General features: G+C 38.8%; 1 protein-coding gene across 8 annotated transcripts in view; it reads left to right on the top strand.

Annotated features, from left to right (window-relative positions):
• LOC110452957 overlaps positions 1-15,203 on the top strand; it is a 125,384-nt gene extending 110,181 nt beyond the window's left edge. For 6 of the 8 annotated variants that reach the window (XM_021501729.1, XM_021501721.1, XM_021501723.1 and 3 more), the window contains exons 20-29: positions 271-337; positions 791-882; positions 3,198-3,295; positions 3,807-3,930; positions 4,218-4,357; positions 4,468-4,660; positions 5,689-8,021; positions 8,421-8,508; positions 9,066-9,293; positions 13,606-15,203. In XM_021501729.1, coding sequence (XP_021357404.1) covers positions 271-337; positions 791-882; positions 3,198-3,295; positions 3,807-3,930; positions 4,218-4,357; positions 4,468-4,660; positions 5,689-8,021; positions 8,421-8,508; positions 9,066-9,224 — 3,294 coding nt within the window. In that variant the 3' untranslated portion in view covers positions 9,225-9,293; positions 13,606-15,203. The remainder of the gene's footprint in view (positions 1-270; positions 338-790; positions 883-3,197; positions 3,296-3,806; positions 3,931-4,217; positions 4,358-4,467; positions 4,661-5,688; positions 8,022-8,420; positions 8,509-9,065; positions 9,294-13,605) is intronic. The other 2 variants (XM_021501728.1, XM_021501722.1) reach the window with 2 other exon arrangements.
• The last annotated feature ends 3,207 nt before the right edge of the window (positions 15,204-18,410 follow it).

Here is an 18,410-nt window from a genome sequence, read left to right as displayed (position 1 = left end):
AAAGAAATAAATTCATAAGTGATATAATAAAATAACTCTACAATGCGTAAATTATGTAAGGTAGAAATATCCAACCAATGCTCTGCAAGTCAGGTTTTTTGCCGAGCTTCCCTTGTTTGGGATATTTATGTCATATATGATAGAGTCGTATAATACAGCGTTACATAGGCTGAGTGTTCTGTTATATAATGATAACTATAGATATTACATTGATACTCACATAATGCTTTTGCTATGACAGATTAATATGAAATTGTATTCCTGTTGTAGTATCTTAAGATGGAGAATGAAACTGGTAACTACATGGGCATCGGGTCTGCAGTAGCCTTGGAGGATGGTAAGTGTAGGAAAGTAATACTTCACATAATAAAATGTCTGTCTAAAATTACGTTACTAATTACAAATTTTTTAAATGATCTGAAAACAACTGCACAAAATGTACAGGTAGTGTAATCTCACTTTCTAAAACATTCAAATTATGATCTCCATCCCTTTTTATAATGACGTTACTCTCCGGTACAGGTAAAAATCTACCAAATCTGATGACATCTGTTAACTTATCCATTTTACCAGTCATGGCCACCAAAGGGTTTTTACAACATTGAATGTTTAAGATAACTTTTGCATTGTAAATGCCATAAATAGAATATTTTTGTGGAACAAATCTGCCCCCTCAGAAGAATACAGCTATAAAATCATTCTTTAAATAGTGTTTTTTTTGGTTTCAACAAAAACAATCTGTGTACATTTTCAAACTACCGTTCTTACCAAACCGAGTTATTGTTGTTAGGTAAAGTTTGGGTCTGCTATGGTGATCAGAATGTTGGAAAAGTCTCAAAGATCACGTGTGAAGAAGGCCTGATGTACGACATCAACTTAGAGGTAGGCTAACTACTACAGTTTGACTCATGAGTAATGTGTCTGTACCGTTTATTATAGTTTGACTCACGAGATATGTGTCTGTACCGTTTATTATAGTTTGACTCACGAGATATGTGTCTGTACCATATATTACAGTTTGGCTCACAAGTGATGTGTCTGTACTTAATACTACAGTTTTACTCACGAGTGATATGTCTGTATCCTATATTACAGACTCACGAGTGATGTGTCTCTACCCTGTATTACAGTTTGACTCACGAGTGATCTATCTGTACTCCATTTTACAGTTTGACTCACGTGTGATATATCTGTACTCTATTTTACAGTTTGACTCACGAGTGATCTATCTGTACTCCATTTTACAGTTTGACTCACGAGTGATATGTCTGTACTCTTTATTACAGTTTGACTCACAAGTGATGTGTCTGTACTTAATACTACAGTTTTACTCACGAGTGATATGTCTGTATCCTATATTACAGTTTGACTCACGAGTGATGTGTCTGTACTCTATACTAGAGTTTGACTCATGGGTGATGTGTCTGTACTCTATTTTACAGTTTGACTCACGAGTGATATGTCTGTACTCTTTATTACAGTTTGACTCACAAGTGATGTGTCTGTACTTAATACTACAGTTTTACTCACGAGTGATATGTCTGTATCCTATATTACAGTTTGACTCACGAGTGATGTGTCTCTACTTTATACTAGAGTTTGACTCATGGGTGATGTGTCTGTACTCTATTTTACAGTTTGACTCACGAGTGATATGTCTGTACTCTTTATTACAGTTTGACTCACAAGTGATGTGTCTGTACTTAATACTACAGTTTTACTCACGAGTGATATGTCTGTATCCTATATTACAGTTTGACTCACGAGTGATGTGTCTCTACCCTGTATTACAGTTTGACTCACGAGTGATCTATCTGTACTCCATTTTACAGTTTGACTCACGAGTGATATGTCTGTACTCTTTATTACAGTTTGACTCACAAGTGATGTGTCTGTACTTAATACTACAGTTTTACTCACGAGTGATATGTCTGTATCCTATATTACAGTTTGACTCACGAGTGATGTGTCTCTACCCTGTATTACAGTTTGACTCACGAGTGATCTATCTGTACTCCATTTTACAGTTTGACTCACGAGTGATATGTCTGTACTCTTTATTACAGTTTGACTCACAAGTGATGTGTCTGTACTTAATACTACAGTTTTACTCACGAGTGATATGTCTGTATCCTATATTACAGTTTGACTCACGAGTGATGTGTCTGTACTCTGTATTACAGTTTGACTCACGAGTGATCTATCTGTACTCCATTTTACAGTTTGACTCACGAGTGATATGTCTGTACTCTTTATTACAGTTTGACTCACAAGTGATGTGTCTCTACACTATATTACAGTTTGACTCACAAGTGATATATCTGTACTCTATTTTACAGTTTGACTCACGAGTGATCTATCTGTACTCCATTTTACAGTTTGACTCACGAGTGATGTGTCTGTACTTTATACTAGAGTTTGACTCATGGGTGATGCGTCTGTACTCTATTTTACAGTTTGACTCACGATTGATGTGTCTGTACCCTATATTACAGTTTGACTCAAGAGTGATGTGTCTGTACCCTATTTTACACTTTGACTCACGAGTGATATGTCTGTACTCTATTTTACAGTTTGACTCACGAGTGATCTATCTGTACTCCATTTTACAGCTTGACTCACGAGTGATGTGTCTGTACTCTATTATTACAGTTTGACTCACGAGACGTGTCTGTACCCTATATTACAGTTTGACTCACGAGGGATGTGTCTGTACTCTATTATTACAGTTTGACTCATGAGTGATGTGTCTGTACCCTATATGACTGTTTGACTCATGAGTGATGTGTCTCTATCCTATATTACAGTTTGACTCATGAGTGATGTGTCTCTACCCTATATTACAGTTTGACTCACGAGGGATGTGTCTGTACTCTATTATTACAGTTTGACTCATGAGTGATGTGTCTCTACCCTATATTACAGTTTGACTCACGATTGATGTGTCTGTACCCTATATTACAGTTTGACTCACGAGTGATGTGTCTGTACTCTATTATTACAGTTTGACTCACGAGATGTGTCTGTACCCTATATTACAGTTTGACTCACGATTGATGTGTCTGTACCCTATATTACAGTTTGACTCACGAGTGATTTGTCTGTACTCTATTTTACAGTTTGACTCACGAGTGATGTGTCTGTACCCTATATTACAGTTTGACTCACGAGTGATATGTCTGTACTCTATTTTACAGTTTGACTCACGAGTTATGTGTCTGTACCCAGTTAATAACAACATCGTTTTGCTTGGTACTCTTTCCTGGATGTTGCATGCCTACAACACCAAAACAAGGTAAACACAATAACATGGTAAGCTTTCCCAACAAACATTGTAACACATTAAATAAGACCTGCTCAAGTAAGTTCATAAATGTGATTTTTAAATTACTAATTTTTATACTGGTTATGTCTCAAACCAAGTAACCTTTTTACTCTTAGCTCTAACAAATGTTTACAATGCAATAGCAAAACTAGATATTTTCTAAAAACACAAAGATAATTAACACTTATAATAGCAAAATAATCATAGTGATCTCAATACATGGAGCTATACTTAGTTTATGTTTACCACATTGTTTTTCAAATTACCGGTATATTGATGTGGATAAAGAGGCAGCAATGCCTGCGTCCACTAATATTCTATTAAATCCTATAAATAATACATGACAAATAAGAGTGAGAAATAACAAGTTATTTTTCTCCCCTCTCAACCATCACACACCCACAGCTGTAATATATATGTCAAAGTTGAATTAGGATAGTAAGTATAGGAATACTGACATCAGAATGCAAACGTGTTTCAGGGACAATCTCTGGAAGCTACAGCTCCATGATGCCATCCTTTCGCTGTGTTGCTATGACGACAAAGAGGGCATAGTGACCAGACATTTTGCGGGGCTGGCTGATGGCACCCTGGCTGTTATGGAGGTAGTTATATAGCTGTCATCCCACGGCTGTGCTAGGGGCAAATAACTCTGAAATAGTCAGGAGATTCACAAGATGAAAATAAGAATTATGAGGAAAAGTTTCTTATTGACACTGAAAGTTTGTGTTGTTAGATATACAAACAAATGTAGAGAATAATGGTTCCATGTTCTGTTTTTGTTTCATTTTAAACATTTGGATATCTTCAATCATTTTTGTCCAAATCTATAATTCCACTTCATCAATAAGATTTGTTACTTGACACTGGTTCCTTTCGTTGTGTCTTGCAGCAAAGTAACCTGGAGAAGACAATCCCTGACAGCGACATCATGTATATCCCCATTGGTCAAGCTCCCATCTCATGTCTCCTGTTGCTAGGAGACCAGCTGTGGACAGCTAGTGGTAACACTGTCAGCATCATACATGCCAGGTCAGTTAAAAACATACCCACATGTATCAAATATGTTCAGGGTGTTGAGATACCTACGGGAGAGGGGGTACAACTTTTAAACAACATCATAAAATTTAAATATTTTGTAGGACCCTGGATACCATGGACAATTTTACAGTGTCTGTAAACCCATATGACCACATCCTGTCCCTGATTGAAGGACAGTATGGTGTTTGGATCATCCTGCGAGGGTCATCCATCTTGGAACTCTGGGACCCCAAAACCCTTAACTGTAAGATGTTGTACGACACTCGTACTGACCGCTACCCACAATTGAGAAAGGTAATATGTCATCACAACTACGTCTCAGAAGGCTGATTCTGAACAATACCCACACTCCAGTTACACCAGATAAACACAATAGAAAGTTTACTAATTAGGAAGGCATTTTTCTTGTTGCCCTTCTCTTGATTGGTCATTGATGAAATTTTAAATCTCTTTTCGAAACTATTGGTGTCTCTACAATTATAAACGACCTGAAAAATGGTGGTCTTTTCAAAAATATATAGCTTACCATAGCCACATAAATATATAGCTTACCATAGCCACATAAATGTATAGCTTACCATAGCCACATAAATGTAAAACTTACCATAGCCACATAAATATTCAGCTTACCATAGCCACATAAATGTATAGCTTACCATAGCCACATAAATATACAGCTTACCATAGCCACATAAATATATAGCTTACCATACCCACATAAATATACAGCTTACCATAGCCACATAAATGTATAGCTTACCATAGCCACATAAATATACAGCTTACAATAGCCACATAAATATATAGCTTACCATAGCCACATAAATATATAGTTTACCATAGCCACATAAATATACAGCTTACCATAGCCACATAAATATATAGCTTACCATAGCCACATAAATATACAGATTACCACAGCCACATAAATATACAGCTTACAATAGCCACATAAATATACATCTTACCATAGCCACATAAATATATTGCTTACCATAGCCTACATGCATAAATGTATAGCTTACCATAGCCACATGAATGTATAGCTTATCATAGCCACATAAATATACAGATTACCACGGCCACATAAATATACAGCTTACAATAGCCACATAAATATATAGCTTACCATAGCCACATAAATGTATAGCTTACCATAGCCACATTTACTTTCCAAGTTGAAGGTCTTTTACCTTTTTGTTTGTTTGATGACATTTTCTTTAACATGTTTTATCAGCCATTGATTGGCCCTAATGACTTCATCTGTGTTGATAATTCCCTAACAAACTCTTTACACATTTATTTATTGTATCTTTGTGTAGGAGGATGACACTTACTTCAATCGGGCGCGGATCACAGCTGTGGTGGACATTGGTCAGTGTGTCTGGGTGGGCACAGGGGAGGGCAACCTCATCATCTATGAAGTGTCAGAACAGGCCAACTTGAAAACACCAACTGACCAGTCACCCTCCACAGAAACCATGTCCAGCCTCCTCAGCAATCCAGTACCCCCCTTCAGTGTCAAGAAGAAATTCTCCCGTTGTGCTGGTGATCCACGTGTAAATGGTGGATGTCGAACGAAGGAGAAAGTTTCTCTGGCAGGAGATAAGGCTGTTCGTACTAGTAAGTCATTGGTCAATGAGAGTCATGTGACTAGTCCAGCCACCTCATCCAATCAGGTAAGCACAACCACCACGTCAGACGCTGCCTCGACAGGAACCAGTACACCAAGAATGTTGTCTCCAAGGGCAAAGGCAGGCCAGGCGAACAGCTCAAACTCCAGAGGAAACACCAGCGAAGGTAGTGGTAGGCAGGCCAGTACAGAGGTGGACAAGCCTCTGGCAGTCATGGAACACTCCTCCAGTGAGGAAAGTGTTCGTAAAAACAGCACAAAGACATCATGTAAGCATAGACCCCAGAGGGAGAGCCTAAAAGGATACAGAAAGAGTGGTACAACACAGAAGGCCAGAGATATCACTAACGGCACACACTCGACAGATGTCACAAAAATAGAGTCTCTAGATTTGGCTGGGTCACCAGAGAGTTTGGGATCAATACATAGTTTTGATGATACTGAAAACATAAAGGGGAATCAAGAAAGTGTTGAAAATGTCAGCCAAATATCACAACAGACTATGAGTGAGGATTCTACCAGACAAAGGAAAGTTGGTGTTGTACAACTGAAGCCTCCAATGTTACAAAACAACGAAGATTCCGAGTCTAAAAGTGGACCAGCATGCAAAGACCCTTATCAGTGTGATCTGAAGGAACCTAAGAGTCATGATGCTTGCCTTTCAAAAGATTTAAGTTGCCATGGCAATAAATCTGAGGATGTTCTATATCCAAGTGAGGACAGAGCATGTGAAACAGATCGTAATGTGGCTGACAATAATTGTCTGTCTGAAGCGGAAGTAGCAGCAAACACTTTGGCAGAGGGTGAGGCCTTCCCTGTCCTACAAGACACTCTCACCTTGAACGACATTGACCACTCCCAATTGAACAAAGTCATGTCCCGCCATCACAAGGTCAACAAATGGCTGAGTTCACTAGAGGGACCAGTGGAAAGGGATATGTCTGCTGTATCTGATAAGACCAGGGAACACACTCAGGAGACAAATGTTGATTTTGAACTGACCAATGGTCAAGCATCTGAGGAGGAGATCCTCTTATTGCAGAAACCAAAGTCTAGCTCCTCAGAGGAGGTGTACTATGTTGCGGATGAGGAAGTTTCCCACAGTTCAGAGCTAGCTGCTTCCCTTGAGGAGGGACAGAGTGATGTGTGTGATGCAGTGAACCCCGACCCTAGTTTTGACTCTATGAAAAAGATGTTCCGATGTGACTCCCTTGAGTCTGAAGGGGTCAGTAGTGTCAGTGACAAAGTGGTAGACAATCATGTCATTTCCAGTAATCCTGAACTGAAATATCGCCTGGACTTCTCTGGTCTGCACATAGAAACTGACAGTGAAATGGACATGTCCAAACATAACTCACGGTGTGGATCAATCAGCGACATGAGCTATTTCAACTCTAGGCAGAACAGTCTAGACGGGAGACAGATCAACTTGAGTCAGTTCAATTCCAGACTGCTGAGTCTGGACAGTAGACAGAGCAGTTTAGATGGAGTGCTGTTTCATGGAATAGACACTAACAAAGTCAGTCAAGCAGATCTGATCAGGATGGACAATTGGTCATTATCAGTGAGTGCCAGTCCCTCAGTCTCGTCCTCCGAGCCTCGCTTGCTGGACCAGATGCAGACACACACCCTGGTAAGTCGTAAACTGTCACTGAGTGGCAAGCGACGTGAGATGATAGATTGGGGGGACCTCTACAGCTGTGGCAAGCAGTCTTCAGGAAGTCCAATCAGTTCAGCGGACCAGAAAGTACAAGACTTCTTGCGAACGCCAAGCATCAGCAGCCGCCCAAGTTCGCTGTGGTCAAGTTACGAGAACATCTCCACCCCATCGCAGGCTGATGAGGACACGGACAGTGTGGGTATGGGGAAACGTCTGGTGCCAGTACAGAGCATAATCAGCCATTCAGCCAGCTCTGCCTCCCTGTGTAGTACAACCCCAGAGGTGTTCTTCACCACGGAACTCAGTCTACAGATGAAGGTGAAGATTGCAGACAAACCTGTGAGGAGCTTCCTTAAGACCAGGTAACAACTCTCATCTGTATACTGTAAAAGTGGACATTTACCAGGTACATGTGGATATGTTTACGTTCTGACGTTTAAACGGATTGTGGTGTGGAATTTTGGCATTGGCAATGGTTTTGAAATCTGTATAAACATATATTTTATAAATTTTTACATGTGGATATTTTTGTACTTATTTTCTCATGACAGAAACATGAGCATTTCCACAGGTGAACATTTCCACTTTCACAATAATTTGTCTAATTGTAACGTGACAAGTATTGAGTAATTTTGAGATCATTGAAGCATGAAATGGGAAGAATTAAGTAAATATTTGTTGAGGATGTACGCCTTGTTATACCATGTGGCTGTTTTATTGTCGGTTGATTAATGTAACAATGTAAATTATTGTTTTTTCAGCTGCAATGGTTCGCCAGTATTGTTGAGTTTCTCTGGTTGCTATGGTGATGATGAGGCAGCGTTGAAATGGAGACAAGATCCAAATGAGGTCATTATTCAGTGATGTACACTTTATCATTGAAATAGCATGACAACACTTGTTTTAGACCTGTTTGATGGTTGTGGATTTAAACAACAAAGTATTCACAACTTATGTAGACATATCAATATTAATTCATGTATACACAACTGTTAATTCTTATAAATGAGTGTAACCTATCAGCACTGACTTTAATTAAAGGAGATGGATCGTTAAAGGCTGTTTCTGTTGGCTGTTTTCCTATCTCACCTATATACCTAATAGCCTCCAGTATAACATATAAATAACCTGGAAGCCTAGAGCTATGTTAAAACCCACACTGGAAGCCTAGGTCTATGTTAACACCCACACTGGAAGCCTAGGTCTATGTTAAAACCCACACTGGAAGCCTAGGTCTATGTTAAAACCCACACTGGAAGCCTAGAACTATGTTAAAACCCACACTGGAAGCCTAGGTCTATATGTTAAAACCCACACTGGAAGCCTAGAGCTATGTTAAAACCCACACTGAAAGACACATGCTGGACATGAGCTGTATGTGAATAATTTTATTTGTTGATTTTCAGCGCCTTTGGACCAATGAGCCGATTGTTGAGATATGTCCCAAGACCAAACTGACACGCCTGCCGTCCTACATGAGAGGGAGGCTATCCTCCACCTCTTCCCACAATAGTCAGAGCAGCAACTTCTCCTTCCACAGTGCCTCCTCCCGACCCCACACATAGGTTCAAGGCCATAGACACAAGGTCACCAGGCATGCTAGATCACTAAGAATGAAAAATTCAAGAGTGTAGGTAACTGGACCAATATTAGTGTGTGTAGATATGGACCCACAATGGTGTGTAGGGAGCCACTTTTGTGTTGGTAACTAGATTAGGTGCTTATTCCTTACAGAGTCACAAAGGACATATAGTGTGAACTATTATGACATGCATTTATTTTATTGTATTTTATAGCATTGTCTTAATAGGTTCAAAAGATGTGTAGCACATGTAGTCAATCACTGTTTTTCACATCAAGATTAATAATAAGAAGTAATAAGAAACAGAATTTAACAATAATGAAAGGGCCTAACCTTGTACATACTGGGTAATAATTGATGTTTGGAGTTTTAACGAAGACTCTCAATTCAGGAATGATATCTATGGTTGCTTTTAATCATTGAGTAATAGTGTTGTCTAGTCACTAAGTACCTATGTTTTCAGTCACCAAGTACCTGTGTTTTCAGTTACCAAGTACCTGTGTTTTCAGTCACCAAGTACCTGTGTTGTCTGTCACTAAGTACCTGTGTTTTCAGTCACCAAGTACCTGTGTTGTCAGTAACTACATGTGTTGTTTGTCACCAAGTACCTGTGTTGTCAGTTACGAAGTACCTGTGCTGTCAGTCACCAAGTACCTGTGTTGTCAGTAACGAAGTACCTGTGTTGTCAGTCACCAAGTACCTGTGTTGTCAGTCACCAAGTACCTGTGTTGTCAGTTACGAAGTACCTGTGTTGTCAGTCACCAAGTACCTGTGTTGTCAGTTACGAAGTACCTGTGTTGTCAGTCACCAAGTACCTGTGTTGTCAGTTACGAAGTACCTGTGTTGTCAGTCACCAAGTACCTGTGTTGTCAGTTACGAAGTACCTGTGCTGTCAGTCACCAAGTACCTGTGTTGTCAGTCACGAAGTACCTGTGTTGTCAGTCACCAAGTACCTGTGTTGTCAGTTACGAAGTACCTGTGTTGTCTGTCACCAAGTACCTGTGTTGTCAGTTACGAAGTACCTGTGCTGTCAGTCACCAAGTACCTGTGTTGTCAGTAACGAAGTACCTGTGTTGTCAGTCACCAAGTACCTGTGTTGTCTGTCACTAAGTACCTGTGTTGTCAGTTACGAAGTACCTGTGTTGTCAGTCACCAAGTACCTGTGTTGTCAGTTACGAAGTACCTGTGCTGTCAGTCACCAAGTACCTGTGTTGTCAGTCACCAAGTACCTGTGTTGTCAGTTACGAAGTACCTGTGTTGTCAGTCACCAAGTACCTGTGTTGTCAGTTACGAAGTACCTGTGCTGTCAGTCACCAAGTACCTGTGTTGTCAGTCACCAAGTACCTGTGTTGTCAGTTACGAAGTACCTGTGTTGTCAGTCACCAAGTACCTGTGTTGTCAGTTACGAAGTACCTGTGTTGTCTGTCACCAAGTACCTGTGTTGTCAGTTACGAAGTACCTGTGCTGTCAGTCACCAAGTACCTGTGTTGTCAGTAACGAAGTACCTGTGTTGTCAGTCACCAAGTACCTGTGTTTTGTTTTATCTTCATCATTTACAGGGTTTAAAATCCATCTGTCTGTCATCACAGATGTATTGCTGATTTTTCTTACTGTTTACATTTTCTGTGGGAAATGATTAAATTTACATGGTATGTTTATAGTAACACAATACAAAATAAAAAATTGTTTATTCTAGTCATGAAATGTTCACTGAAATCCTAGCGATGTTTAATATTGTAATGTACAAAGATTAATGATGAAAGTCACATGGTTTGTGTGATAGGATCATTGTCTTCTGGATAAAGGTAGGAGATAGTGTTCACAGAACAGACTATTTATTATCAATACATCTAACTTAACTGTCCCTATATAATGATTAACTTACCCTATATAATGATTAAATGACCCTATTTGATAATTAACTGACCCTATATAATGATTAACTGACCCTATATATTAGCTGTCCCTTTTATGTTGTTTCTTTAACTAGTGTTCTGTGCTTGCCATGCAGGAATGTACAAATCTGTCAAGAGTTAGTTCCCTTTGATTGGTCAGTTATCTCCCTTAGGCAGAGTTATCTCCCTCAGTCAGAGTTGTCTCCCTATCATTCATGAAAGTTATGTATCTCTGTGTATACTTAGTATTCTATATACATACCTGGTATATATATACTTTGCGTGTAGATACTTAGTTTTCTATATACATACCTGGTATATATATACTTTGCGTGTAGATACTTAGTTTTCTATATACATACCTGGTATATATATACTTTGTGTGTATATACTTAGTATTCTATATACATACCTGGTATATAAATACTTTGTGTGTAGATACTTAGTATTCTATATTCATACCTGGTATATATATACTTTGTGTGTAGATACTTAGTATTCTATATTCATACCTGGTATATATATACTTTGTGTGTAGATACTTAGTATTCTATATACATACCTGGTATATACATTGAATATTTTGTGCATATATATACTTTGATTTATATTTGTGTCAATACTTGATGTGTACACTGCAATAAAGTACATATATTTTCATTTATTTGTAAAGTTTGTATATATTCTGTTCTCATACACTTCGTGTGTATCTTAAATTACAATGTTTACACAATTTATGTTTGTGTACATGTATACGTAATGCACACTCAGTGTGTATGTTTATATGTAAACATTGAGTATGTAGATTATTTTGTGTATACACTTATTTTGCTTTTACACTGATGTGTAAAATAATACTATTAATATTAACACTGGTGTATTGTGTTGATGTACGACTTTGTTAAGCTGTATGTTATATAACTGTTATCGTTCTGATGTACGACTTTGTTAAGTTGTATGTTATATAACTGTTATTGCTCTGATGTACGACTTTGTTAAGCTGTATGTTAAATAACTGTTATTGTTCTGATGTAAGACTTTGTTAAGCTGTATGTTATTTAACTGTTATTGTTCTGATGTACGACTTTGTTAATCTGTATGTTATATAACTGTTATTGTGTTGATGTACGACTTTGTTAAGCTGTATGATATATAACTGTTATTGTTCTGATTTACGACTTTGTTAAGCTGTATGTTATATAACTGTTATTGTTCTGATGTACGACTTTGTTAAGCTGTGTGTTGTATAACTGTTATTGTTCTGATGTACGACTTTGTTAAGCTGTATGTTATATAACTGTTATTGTGTTGATGTACGACTTTGTTAAGCTGTATGTACCTGATGTTATACTTGTTATTCCACTAGTGTGTCTGAGACCTGTTTTAGTAAACCTTGTCTCTAACACTTTTGCCAAACAACTTTTTACAGAGGTTCCGAGTCTCCCTTTTTTTTTATTATATTAAATTGTCTCATTTCAACAAAAAACATTACATATGAAGTTGATTCTGGATATCTGAACCCAAACACTGAATAAATATAATACTAAAATAGTTTATAATGCTACAGAATGAAGCTTATAATGATAAATTAGTTTATAATGCCATATTTACATTTGCATGGCATTGTCACTATATAGCCTCTTTGGAGGCTGTGTCGTTGATGGGACTTTAATTACCATGCATCACGAGACACAATTCTTAGCGTATTAATACAACACTGACCGGAACTAGAATATCCAATGTAAATAAACATGACGGCTGCTGAAATATCGCTGGGCATTGTGAGACTTGACAATGTTATTGTAAATTTATGTGCAAAATAAAAAATGAAATAAAAATATACTTTTATTACAACAAAAACAAGACCAAGGTCCATATCATACAAAATACACATCGGTTGAAATCACCAATGCCAGCAATGAAAACAATTTTAAGGCTCATGCAATGTATCAGAAATATCGTCTGAAATACACATATTCTATAGACCTACTGACACATATGTTACAGACCTACTGATATGAGTCACAGTACATAAACATTTCAGACATTTGTAACCAACCCCTGTGCTCCGTCGCAAGATCAGTCACTTCAAACGCTATCAGTTTCACACGTCTCGCAGCCACGGTTTCCTCAGTTGCTGACGACATGTCAAATAACGAGGTTGTTATAGAATCTACAGACTGTAGTCAGATTCCCATACAATCAACAAATAAATGAGCAAAGAGAAAAGTTCGAATTAACTTCCCAAAATTATTCCCTCGTGGAGGGCACAGTCGGATTTATCCATGCGCGAAATTTGTTCCGGGGAAAAATCGAAACAATTTCAAATTTAACTTTTAACTCAGCGTTCTATTGATAAACTTAAATTACCCTATAGACATATCATACGCAATTGTATTGATACTGAATTGTGGAATAAAATTGAAGTGTTTGTTAAAATGTCAAAGTACTACTTTGTTTGCCAATCAGCACGCGACAAAGGCCTTTTAGGAGGAAGCTTGACCTAAAACAAAGGCCTGTTAGGAGGAAGCTTGACCTAAAACCAAGGCCTGTTAGGAGGAAGCTTGACCTAAAACCAAGGCCTGTTAGGAGAAAGCTTGTCTGTAACTGGTCACGGTGCTGTTTTGTATTTTACTATTTTATATTGAATCTATACACATTACATCATCATATACATATAACGGTAAAACACAGCTGTGACAGCAGTGAAATATACTACATCACCTGTATAGATTATATAGTATGATATATAATTGTTATACAAACTTATTTGATAATGGAGTTAAATGATGTACATAGGGGATAGCATGTTAACATGTGGTATGTACACAGGTAGTTATTGGTAAAGCTGATGTAATACAGGTCTGGATGTAACAATGGGACATGTCTGTGATCAGGTGTGATACAGGTATGTAACCTCATGTCATGTCAGTGGTCAGGTGTTATAGAGATCTGTAACCTCAGATCATGTCTGTGGTCAGGTGTTTAGAGGTCTGTAACCTAAGGTCATGTCTGTGATCAGGTGTTATAGAGGTATGTAACCTCATGTCATGTCAGTGGTCAGGTGTTATAGAGATCTGTAACCTCAGATCATGTCTGTGGTCAGGTGTTATAGAGGTCTGTAACCTAAGGTCATGTCTGTGATCAGGTGTTATAGAGGTATGTAACCTCATTTCATGTCTGTAATCAGGTGTTTAGAGGTATGTAACCTAAGGTCATGTCAGTGGTCAGGTGTTATAGAGGTATGTAATCTCAGGTTATGTCAGTGATCAGGTGTCATAGAGGTCATTACCCTCAGGTTATGTCAGTGATCAGGTCTTATAGAGATCTGTAACCTCAGATCATGTCTGTGATCAGGTGTTATAGAGGTCTGTAACCTCAGGTCATGTCAGTGGTCAGGTGGTATAGAGGTCTGTAACCTCAGATCATGTCTGTGATCAGGTGTTATAGAGGTCTGTAACCTAAGGTCATGTCTGTGGTCAGGTGTTATAGAGGTCTGTAACCTCAGGTCATGTCTGTGATCAGGTGGTATAGAGATCTGTAACCTCAGATCATGTCTGTGATCAGATGTTATAGAGGTCTGTAACCTAAGGTCATGTCGGTGATCAGGTGTCATAGAGGTTTGTAACCTCAGGTCATGTCTGTGATTAGGTAGGAGGCATGGTAGTCTAGTGGTAGGACGCTGGGTTCTTGACCGAAGGGTTGTGGGCTCGAGTGACAGCACGGCACTGTGCTGTATCTTTGAACAAGATACTTACTTCACTTGTGTCAGTCTACTCGACTGTAATTGAGTAGTTGGTTGAGCAGTGCTAGGATTGTTAAATGCTAGCTGTGAGCGCCAAAGTGGCAGCAATGGCTGTATGCTCCCCATGGAGTTAAAAAAGATTGGTCATGTCAGCGGTCAGGTGTTATAGAGATCTGTAACCTCAGGTCATGTCAGAGGTCAGGTGTTATAGTGGTCTGGGTCATGTATGTGATTAGTTGTTATGTGATAGAGGTGGGGGTTGTTTTCTCAGACCATGTTATAATGCTATAGATAATGTATTAAACGAAATTATCAAAAATGACATGTTTGTTTTGTTATTCATGTCTCTTGTTTTGTTTACTTGTACTCGGGTTACTTAGTGGTGATTCGCTAACTACACTTGACCAAGGTAAGACCACATCAACAATAGTGTTTCCTGTAACTATACAATAATTTGACCAAACTATAGAGCAGCTTGACCATAGTACTTCCTGAAACTAAAACCAGGTGACAAAAGTGTTTTCCTGTAACGTAAGTTAAAACTTGACCCATACAGCTTTTGTTACTACAGAACTATATACCGACATGAAGTACAGTGGTTCCTTTAACTGAAGTACTTAATCTTAGTGCTTCTCGTAACTAGGATAACAACTTGGCCCATAGTGCTTCTGGTAACTAGGATAACAACTTGGCCCATAGTGCTTCTGGTAACTAGGATAACAACTTGGCCCATAGTGCTTCCTGTAACTAGGATAACAACTTGGCCCATAGTGCTTCCTGTAACTAGGATAACAACTTGGCCCATAGTGCTTCTGGTAACTAGGATAACAACTTGGCCCATAGTGCTTCCTGTAACTAGGATAACAACTTGGCCCATAGTGCTTCCTGTAACTAGGATAACAACTTGGCCCATAGTGCTTCTGGTAACTAGGATAACAACTTGGCCCATAGTGCTTCCTGTAACTAGGATAACAACTTGGCCCATAGTGCTTCCTGTAACTAGGATAACAACTTGGCCCATAGTGCTTCTGGTAACTAGGATAACAACTTGGCCCATAGTGCTTCCTGTAACTAGGATAACAACTTGGCCCATAGTGCTTCCTGTAACTAGGATAACAACTTGGCCCATAGTGCTTCCTGTAACTAGGATAACAACTTGGCCCATAGTGCTTCCTGTAACTAGGATAACAACTTGGCCCATAGTGCTTCCTGTAACTAGGATAACAACTTGGCCCATAGTGCTTCCTGTAACTAGGATAACAACTTGGCCCATAGTGCTTCCTGTAACTAGGATAACAACTTGGCCCATAGTGCTTCCTGTAACTAGGATAACAACTTGGCCCATAGTGCTTCCTGTAACTATGATAACAACTTGGTCCATAGTGTTTCCTGTAACTAGGATAACAACTTGGCGCATAGTGCTTCCTGTAACTAGGATAACAACTTGGCGCATAGTGTTTCCTGTAACTAGGATAACAACTTGGCCCATAGTGCTTCCTGTAACTAGGATAACAACTTGGTCCATAGTGTTTCCTGTAACTAGGATAACAACTTGGAGCATAGTGTTTCCTGTAACTAGGATAACAACTTGGTCCATAGTGATTCCTGTAACTAGGATAACAACTTGGCGCATAGTGTTTCCTGTAACTAGGATAACAACTTGGCCCATAGTGCTTCATGTAACTAGGATAACACTTGGCGCATAGTGCTTCCTGTAACTATGATAACAACTTGGCCCATAGTGCTTCATGTAACTAGGATAACAACTTGGCCAATAGTGCTTCCTGAACTATGATAACACTTGGCCAATAGTGCTTCCTATTATGAAAACACTAGATCCCTGATACTGAATCAAACACCACACGCTGGGTAGTAGGGACGTTTTCATCAAGAAACGAAAAGTCAACATCCGGGGAACCGAAATCGTTTTTATATGAATTATTAACACGGCACATCGATGATTCACTAGTTATCGACCAAAACTTGAAGCCCTCATCACACGCTAGTACATACGCCAGCTTTTAACTTTTTTATCCTATACCCTGCACACACACAAAAAAAAACACAAAACTAATCACTGTAACTTTTTTTCACGCCTCTGCACAGGGTCACAAGTACGGGTGGCGGTTCGGGCCAAAAACGATATACAGTAACGCTTTAAAAAAGTAACGTGTGTGTCGACACACGATCGGATTGACGACACATAACCTTTTGTGTCTACACACGATCGGATTGACGACACATAACCTCTTGTGTCTACACACGATCACATAATCGTGTTCATATCAATGCTTATATCATGCATGTGAAAGTTGCAGCACACACACTGCACGTGTACATCTAAAATACTGTGTCAAATGGCATTCGTCCCTGTCGGCCGATATGATTACTAGTGTTTGTTTGCGACTTTTTCGTGTTTTCAAGTTTACTGCTCTTGTGATAGCAAAGAAAGTGTCCTGGGAAGAACATAGTAGGGATGAAAATTGATTCGGGGAGGAATTTAGAGTATTTTACACCTAGTATAGAACTAATTTTAATAATTAAACATAACTTCATATTTTAAAATTATTTCTAAGCATGAAATAATCAATGTTTAATGTGTGCTTGAATCATCCGAGCTACCCATCTCCCTTCCCTTCTTTCTATCTCTCTCTGTTATAGTTAAAAATCAGGCTGTATATAAGTTTAAATGTTTTTGTACCGATCTTTTCCGATGCTGACGGCACAAGAGAAACGGATATTCAAGGACGAACGGAATGACAAGGAGGAAGCAAACCAAGGCACGGGAGTGATGGACAATAGTACAAGCAGAATGTTTAGGAAAGTGTATATTGTCAACTTCTGCCGTCAGTGTCGGAAAAGATTGTCCACATTATGAAACAAGAGGCCCATTGGCCTAAACGGTCACCTGAGTCCTACAGTATTTATTTTTGTTGTTGAAATATGTACCAATTTGAGTACAAAATAGTTAAGTATAACGTTAACTTAAGTTTGTCAGGACCATGAGCTGATCATTCCTAGACCGGGTTTCAGTTAAATCGGCCTATTATAACTTGTTTTTAAGTTTGAAATACTTTTTTCAAAATGGCGGCCGTGGCGGCCATATTGGATTTCTGATTGACCTGAAAAATAACAACACTTTGTCAGGACCATGAGTCGATCATTCCTACAAAGTTTCAGTTCAATCAGCCTAGTAGAACTTGACTTTAAGTTTGAAATAGTTTTTCAAAATGGCGGCCGTGGCGGCCATATTGGATTTCTGATCATGGCGGCCGTGGCGGCCATATTGGATTTCTGATCGACCCGAAAAATAACACCACTTGGTCAGGGAGATGTCAGTAACCTTCCCATGAAATATTAATGAAATCCCTTTGCCAGTATTTCAGCCTAAGTTGAAAATGTAAAATGTTAACGGACGACGGACGAAGACGGACGAAGACGGATAGCAATAGGTCACTTGAGCTAAAGCTCAGGTGACCTAAAATTACATTCTTAAAATCTCTCTCTCTCTCTCTCTCTCTCTCTCTCT

Source organism: Mizuhopecten yessoensis, unplaced genomic scaffold (assembly GCF_002113885.1).
Source record: "Mizuhopecten yessoensis strain PY_sf001 unplaced genomic scaffold, ASM211388v2 scaffold7015, whole genome shotgun sequence".
NCBI lineage: Eukaryota > Metazoa > Mollusca > Bivalvia > Pectinida > Pectinidae > Mizuhopecten > Mizuhopecten yessoensis.
The sequence above is the reverse complement of the archived record's forward strand: the minus strand, read 5'-3'. Positions and strand labels throughout refer to the sequence as shown.